At 39.9% G+C, this 7,802-nt stretch overlaps 1 protein-coding gene across 2 annotated transcripts; it reads left to right on the plus strand.

The window, feature by feature from the left end:
- Positions 1–488: 488 nt before the first annotated feature.
- On the plus strand, positions 489–6,497 carry PRR15 (proline rich 15). 2 transcript variants are annotated; one of them, XM_087712809.1, is made up of 3 exons: positions 489–2,611; positions 3,439–3,534; positions 5,525–6,497. In XM_087712809.1, exon 3 carries the CDS (start codon positions 5,593–5,595, stop codon positions 5,953–5,955), a length of 363 nt encoding a protein of 120 aa, XP_087568935.1. In that variant the 5' UTR covers positions 489–2,611; positions 3,439–3,534; positions 5,525–5,592; the 3' UTR covers positions 5,956–6,497. The 2 variants fall into 2 exon arrangements, with proteins under 2 accessions (XP_087568935.1, XP_087568936.1); XM_087712810.1 differs by lacking the exon at positions 489–2,611 and adding an exon at positions 2,630–2,856.
- Positions 6,498–7,802: the final 1,305 nt, after the last annotated feature.

Here is a 7,802-nt window from a genome sequence, read left to right on the forward strand (position 1 = left end):
TGAAAAACAGTCATAAGTAATTTTTTCCCCAGTTTCCTTGTAACTTTCAACAGTCAATTACTAATGAATGATTGTAAGTTGAAAACTAGCTGTATTAGAGTAGGCAATTTCACTGACTACAGACTGATGCAGTTACTATTTATCACCTATTGTTTAAAGGAGATTATACTGAATCAACAAAGTGGAGTTTGGACAAAACATTTTTTCAATTGTCCTGGAACATGTAGCTGTCAGAGAATAACAGCAAAGAACTTAATATCAATTTTAGCACCCCACATCAGTCTTTCTTAACCTGGTGCTTTTCAGATGTGTTCAACTACAAGTCTTATCAAAGGGAACATTGCACACATTGCACTTACATAATGATATTGTGGTTAGTAATGATACCATGGAAGTGGTAGTTCTGTGCATCTTTCAGGACATCATTTGCATGATTATAATGGCACCAGCTTCGAACGTTGCTTCAGAAAATTATCAGCCGCTGCTGCGGTCCCTGATGTAACAAATTTTTACTCCCAAAATGGCAACACAGAAAGCAAGATAGGAAATAGTAAAACAAAGAAGGATGTCTATGGACATTTTTAGTCATCCAGATCACGGTTGCCCCAAAGGTGTTCCCTCCCCCCAAAAAAGGCAACTGGACTTTCTTGGTTTTTTTCTCTGAAAATGTTTTGCTTCTCATCCAAGAAGCTTCTTCAGGTCTGAAAAAAGGAGGAGGATGTTTGGGAAGTACTGTAAAGTCATTGACATGACCAAACTTCACTGAAATCAATTGGGGCATAAGTAAAGACACACATAGGGAGAGAGAATAAAAGAAAATGTAGTAAGCATAATTTATCTTTTCTATTATTCTAGAATGCTAATGTTGGCATTTAGTAGGATTACATATGTCCTTACAACTACATATAACCATGAGACCAGGCTGCCCCCAAACCTGCCAGCACCTGTGCTTTTTCTCTCTCTCCTTCTTTCAAGGCCTCTCCTCAGCGTCAGCAAGGCAAAGTGAATTATAAAAGCTTGCTGCGAAACAGCTGGGGGAGTATTGGAGTAGCAGTAACTGTGAGTAGACTGCTGAAGAAAGAGTAGAAGTAAGTAATGTGCTTTCTGTGTGTTTTTGTTGCTCTTTTGTGTCTTAAGCCTACCAAATTGGTTATAATTTGAAAGAACTCAACTCATATTCTTTTTATTTAAAAGCAATCAAAAATGTTATGTTCTTTTATTAATGCATTTAGGGTTGGGTAAGAAGAGAAAGATCTTTAGTATTAAAACAAACCTGAAAAGGTGGTAGTTTTAAAAAAGAGCATATGTTTGTAAATTACGTTTGTAAATTGTAGATTTTGGTGGTGAGCAAGTGATAAGTTTAAAAGCTTTATTTTTTAAGCCACACTGATCATCTGAAATGGAAACATGCCAGTGGATAAACACAAAATAAGCTGAATTGTTATTAGTACCTTAACTATTGACACTGCATACACAGAAAACTTAAATCTTTGAGGCATTATTCATAGCTTGGACATTTACATTCTATGATTGTCTTTCTATTCCAGGTCAAAATACCTTCAACTGTACTTCTGAGATCAAAATTTTGTTTCCATGTGCTATCATTCTGTATCCAGGAGACATCAAGCTAGATATGTGATGCCAGCAGGGGTATTCTGGGGGTTGAAATCCACATATCTTCAAACTGCTAAGGTTGAGAAATCCTGGTTTAGGAGATCACCTCAGTGGGACATTGATTAGCCCAAGAAACTTCACTCATTCTGCCATTCCAGGGCCTCAAACAGAATACATTAAAGTCATGTTAAAGTATCTATGTTAACATAATACTTTAACATGACTTTAATCATGTTAGAAACAAACAAAATCCTAGAACTGCAGGGGCCTCCTGTCCCACCTCTTAAAGTCTCTGCTTGAACATATGTTTAATGCTAAACTATAATTTCCCCTCCAGAAAGCAGAAAACGATATCTCTACCCTTGCCCCAAACAGATAGGAATAATATTCAGATATGAAATAAGCTAAAGAAATATAGTTATCTATGTGATGAGTTACAGTCCCTCTTCTTCTCTTCAATTTTTGTTGCTTTCTTCAATTATTCCCAGAGATTTTTAGGTGCATTTTCTTATCAATATTTATTATGCAAATTTTATTGCCAATATTTGTTACTGCCTTTTAGTGAGTCCCAATATGATTTATCTTCAATTTACAAGGGGAAAAAAGAGAAGAGAACCAATTTGTCAACTGCAACTTCGACAAAGACCAATTTTTACCCTACTCTCTGTTACAGCTATCCTTGCCAGTTATTTGAAATGTTACAGCTTGCTGAGTTTTTACTTACTGCAGACCAAAGCTTGTCAAATTGCTTTTTTATAGGAACCAATCACTTTTTTGAAGAAGAAAAGGGCGGGTCCTACTGAAGGGCTCACCTACACCTGCCTCCTGGTTATTTTCCCAAGAAGTACCCAGCACAGTTTCCACAGCTGAAGAAAGTGAATCGGGCGGGTTAGATTGTACAACATTGCATTTAAAAATAATGGACAAAAGTATTTTCGTGACTATACGTTCCTTTTTCCTCCAAGCTGCCTTCCGTCGACTTTAGAGGCTGTTCGGAGTAAGTTAGCTTCTTCTACTGCGCGACCCTAACACGGTTCACCTGGGAAAGTTGATCTCTCCCATTTGGAGCGGGCGGGCACTTCAAGAGGGCTGACTCTGAGACAGCCTGTTGCTGAGGTAGCGAGGTTCTCAGGAAAGGCAGGTAACTACAATCCCTCCGCGGGACGCGAGATGATGGTCTGAGGGTTTATTCCCATTCACTTGGTGACCGGCAAGAGCGAGCGTGAGTTCCAAAGGGAACAGGTGAGAGCCCAGTCTTGCCCCTGGGAAGCTTCCACAGGTGTTGCCCGGGAGAAGCGTCCTGCTTCCATCTCACGCTCTCGCTTCCCGGCGCCCACCTATCTCGCGGCGCCGAGTGTGTGCCGGTCCTAACACCCTCCCCCCTGCCTTCCACCAGCGCCTTGTACTAAAGTCGCGGGAGGTGGAGGGTGGTATTGGTGCTCAGTGAAAGGAAGAGTCTCTTTGCGGCTCGGTTGCGCTGTATGAGCTGGAACAGAGGTGGCTTTCAGCTCCACGCTCTTGAATAGTCCTGCCAGTGGAAGAGGATTTCCGCCTGGTGTTTTCAAGAATCCCTGAAGATTTGCTCCTCACCGGTGGGTTCTTTAATCCTATATGCGTCTCTTCGTAAAACAATCCCCTGAACTCGGAGAAAATCTTCTTAAATATCTTTCGATTTATTTCTGAACAAAGATGCATGGAGCTGCACTTCAAATCTCATGGGAATTAAAGCAATCCCCATGAAACATGTACATCAGCTTTCCCCACTCTCTTTTCAGTTGTTCTGAAACATGCTTGCCTTCTTTGACTTTTACCATTCCTCAACAGCCTTCTGCACATACAACAAGCAAGCAGGAACACCACAGAACTCTTTTCTTCCAGACTGTCCTGAATGACCCAGCAGAACAACTATAGGGAACAGTGGTGAGTATGGTCTGATTTGAGTCAGTAGCACTGAGTAAACCCTATAAGATTTATTTCAAAGTTGGTAAATTTAAAGCTAGAGTTTTGTGCCACTGTAAGAGTTGAAAATACCTTTTACTATAAAGTGTCCCCCTTTGCCATGTCCTCTGTAATATCTGCCTTAAGGGCGAATTCTGGTAAAGAATGCAACAAGGGTCCTCTAGCTATGACTAGCAAGAAACATAATTTACTAATGGAAACAGGTTATTTTGGCCTCAACATCTCACTACCAGAAGGGACTTTATGAATCTATCACCATTGCTTAGATATATACAATGATTCTCAGTTGTGAGTTCTCACTAAATATATTACTGGAAGGAATATGCTTCTCGGTAATTCAGTAAGTTTTATCGTACTTGATAATCTTAAAGTCTATAAACTGTTGATTCTGCTACTGTCAATTTATTTGTTGGTTAACTAACAAGACATTTTTCTTAAATGAACAGAATGCACTTCAAAATACTTGCAGGTAAGCTATGGCTACCTGCAAGTAAAAAGGCAATTCTTACCTTCAATTGAAAAAAAATGGCTTTGGATGTTGTGTGAATTGTCTTTAGATGTTGTGTGAATTTATTGATGATGATAAAGTAAAACTGTTCACAAGGAAAGATTCTGTGATTGGAAGACTTTGCAAATGTATACATTTATGTTCTTTTTAAAGACTAAGATCTTTTTTCTCATTCAGACCTAAGTGACATTGATTGCTGACAAAGAATTTATGAGCCTTGTATAACATTTAGTTTCTCTTACAAGATTATTTCATTTTTTTTCCAATTCAATCTTTGCACATGTTTATTAACTAGTGTGAAAGAAGTGAGGCAGTACAACCCTTTCCCTGTTTAAACTGGAAGAATATTATTAGTCTATAAATCTTATTGTTGGTACTGATCATCATGGGCAACATACAAGAAAAATTGTGAAATCTGATCACTTACCATTTTATCTACATTTTGTTAATCTCTACAAATTGACAGCAATGAACTTTGCTACAAGTCTGCCACCACAGCTGAGCCCATCAGGAGGCACTGTGCATTGTAAACCCCCTGCACTAGAAATACCCTGTGCTTAAATCTTCCAACTAAAGAAGCTTTGGATGAATAGTGCTAAGCAACTAAATTCTTGGTTGCTGAGCCCAATCTTGGAAAGGTTTAACTATGGCTAATGTTTTCATGAGTATAAAAGGAAGCTATGTCATATGGAAAGGTTTTAACTTTCCAAAGCACCTTGGCTGAATTAGTCTACATAGTTTCTCTGCTCTTGTGTTTAGGCATGGACACAGCCCTTTTTGAACAAAACTGATACTGAAAAAGTCTGTTCCACACTTGAGAAAAATCAAGTCCTTGAAAGTAAGATGATGATAAGCTGCTTCATATACCCCAGATCTGTAGATGGGATAGTCATATCCTCCTTCGTTTACACTCCTAATTGTATTTTATAATAGCTCCCATAAATAGTTTGTCAATATTTGCATGTCTTTTGCCAATCATTTTTGGATTAAAAACTTAGTGCTGCAACTTATTTTTCATGAGCATTATTTGAATGCCTTATGACTGAGAAAAAGTAAATATCATCTATACTGAATATATATCTGGGGTTACTACACATTTGAAAAAAATGAAAAATCAGGATTGCATTGCTGATGAGCACAGGATTAACTCCTCAAGCCCTACTGAATGATTGGAGGGTAGGAGGGTAGGGTAAGTCCCAATGGGGGAATAGACAATGTGGCTTTTCTGGAGTAAAATAACAAACCTATTGGCAGATATAGCTGGGTACGAAGGTACCAAATCGTTACTCCCCAGTTAGTTGACCTTATAGGTTCTAGGGGAAGCAGCGTTGAAACACAACGCATCCTGAAAACCACCGTCCTCCGTTCCTTGCACCAAAGGCCGTGATGGCTCCAGCCCTGGCAAATTCGCTGAAACGTTTCCTCTTTTTTTAAATCCCCCAGGAAATTCGAACTACCCCTGGCCCTCCGAACGGGGAAGGAAAGACCCGGGCGCTTTCTGCCTTCAGAATATGGCAGAGAGCAGTAGTGCCTCCAAAACCCCTTCGGGGGCGGGCGGGGCGAAAAGCTCCCCGAGCAGTTGGTGGAAATCTCTGTCCGGTAGAAAGAAGAGCAAAGAAATTCCGCCGCTGGATCCCTCTGAGCTCCTCTTCACTGCCCCCAACTCTTCGGACTCTTGGGAGAACCAGTCGCCTATTGGCAACCGTCGCAATCTCAGGATTTCCCACTCTGGCCGCTTCAAGGAAAAGAAGCGACCTCGCGCAAGCCTGCTCGCCGAAAGTCCCCAAAAGCTGTTTGAAGGTGCCGGTGGAGGCGGCGCTGCCACAGCTAGCCCCGCGCCTGCGCATCCCAGCGAAGAGACTCGGGGCGAGTGACCGGCGCTCTCTCCTATTCCGCCCTGCTTGACTGCCATTTGCCGGCTTGGGGCGTGGAGGAGGGGGGAGAAGAACAGGAGGAGGGGCTTGTCTTTACCGGGGACTGCTGCTTGTTTCGTTCCTCGCCCTCCCTCCAGCAGGAATTGGTTTTGCTCTATGAACATTTGGCGCTGCATTTATTTTGAAATTAGTTTGGAAAAATCTCCCCTCTTGCTGGTGGGATAAGGGCTTCTCTATTTTAGTTGAAGACATGCCTTTCATTTCAGGGGCAACAAAACGATGTAAGACGAGACCAGCGAATGACGCAATGAAGGATAAAGGCACCCGTTCGTTGTTTTCGGTCACATCTCCATGAATTAATGCGTGCAGGGACAATACATTCCCTATGAAATTGTCACTATGAATTATTTACTCTCTTGCAGGAAGCGTTCTAGTTTCAGTTGCATCAATGTATGAAACAATAGATGAAATATTGCTTTCATTTTTTAAAAAACTGTACCTTTTAATTTAATATTTCAAGATTAAAGTTGTTAATTTTGTGCCAAATATAGGCATATTCTCTTGGTTTCGGTTTGGTTCTATGCTTAGCTTTTTTTTCACTTTAGGGTTAGGTCAGGTTTATTGAATTCACTTTGTGAATTGGAGGTCCCCACCTCCCATCCTTTCACATAGGATATAGAATTAGAGATTACACAGAATCATATACTATCAGTATGCTTTTCAATCTAGGAATCCAATTTAATGCATCTCCGCCAATAATGACTCTTTGATCACTGGTTGAACATATTGAGGAAAGAGAAAACCTACTATCTAGAAAATTGCAATATTTTTAGGGACTCTGACAGAATTATATCCAAAATAAGAAATACTGGCATACTGTAAAGTTAAAGTCCATCATTGAGTTTTACCCATCCTGGATCTGACTACAAAAATTCACATTTTTACACAAATCACTTCTGATTGCAACTGCAGTGCATCTGGAGTCACATGGATAAGTTAACATGATTATTACTTGACAATACATAAATCACAAATGATTAGAGGTAATCTTGGTGAAGTTAACCCAACATCTCTAAAACAGTTTAAAGTCATATGGTTTACTATAAGGAGAATCTCACATTCCATGTGCCAGTTTTAAATATTTTGCAACAAAAGCAAAGGGCCAGATTAAGTTTTTATAATACAGATAGTCCTCAGTGTACAACCACTGTTGTTAAGTGAGACATTTCTTAAGTGAGTTTTGCCATTTTACGACCCTTCTTGCCTCTATTGTTAAGTGAATCACTGCAGTTGATAAGTTAGTAACCAAGTTAAATGAATCTGGTTTCCCTATTGGCTGCTTGTCAGAAGGTCACAAAGTGGGATCACATGACCTTGGGACACTGTACATGTCATAAATATGAACCAGTTGCCAAGATCTGAACTTTGATCACATGATCTGGGGGATGCTGCAAAGATCCTCACTTTGAAAGATATTTTAGTTTTTTCAGTGCAGTTGACATTGAACGGTCACTAAATGAACTTTTGTAAGATGAGGACTACCTACAACAGTTCATTTAGTAACCATTTGAAGTTACAACGGCACTGAAAAAATTGAGTTATCTTTTTCGCACTCATGATCATTGCAGCATCCCCATGGTAACATGATCAAATTTCAGACACTTGGTAATTGACTCATATTTATGATAGCTGCAGTGTTCAAGAGTCATTAATCACCTTTTGCGACCTCCTCATAAGCAAAGTCAACAGGGAAGTCAAATTCATTTTACAACTGTGTTATTAATTTGAAAACTGCAGTGATTCACTTAACAACTGTAGCAAGAACGGCTGGAAAACAGGGCAAAATT

Source organism: Thamnophis sirtalis, unplaced genomic scaffold (assembly GCF_051295495.1).
Source record: "Thamnophis sirtalis isolate CommonGarterSnake01/CBP01778 unplaced genomic scaffold, rThaSir2_p1.2 scaffold_4, whole genome shotgun sequence".
NCBI classification, from domain to species: Eukaryota; Metazoa; Chordata; class Lepidosauria; order Squamata; family Natricidae; genus Thamnophis; species Thamnophis sirtalis.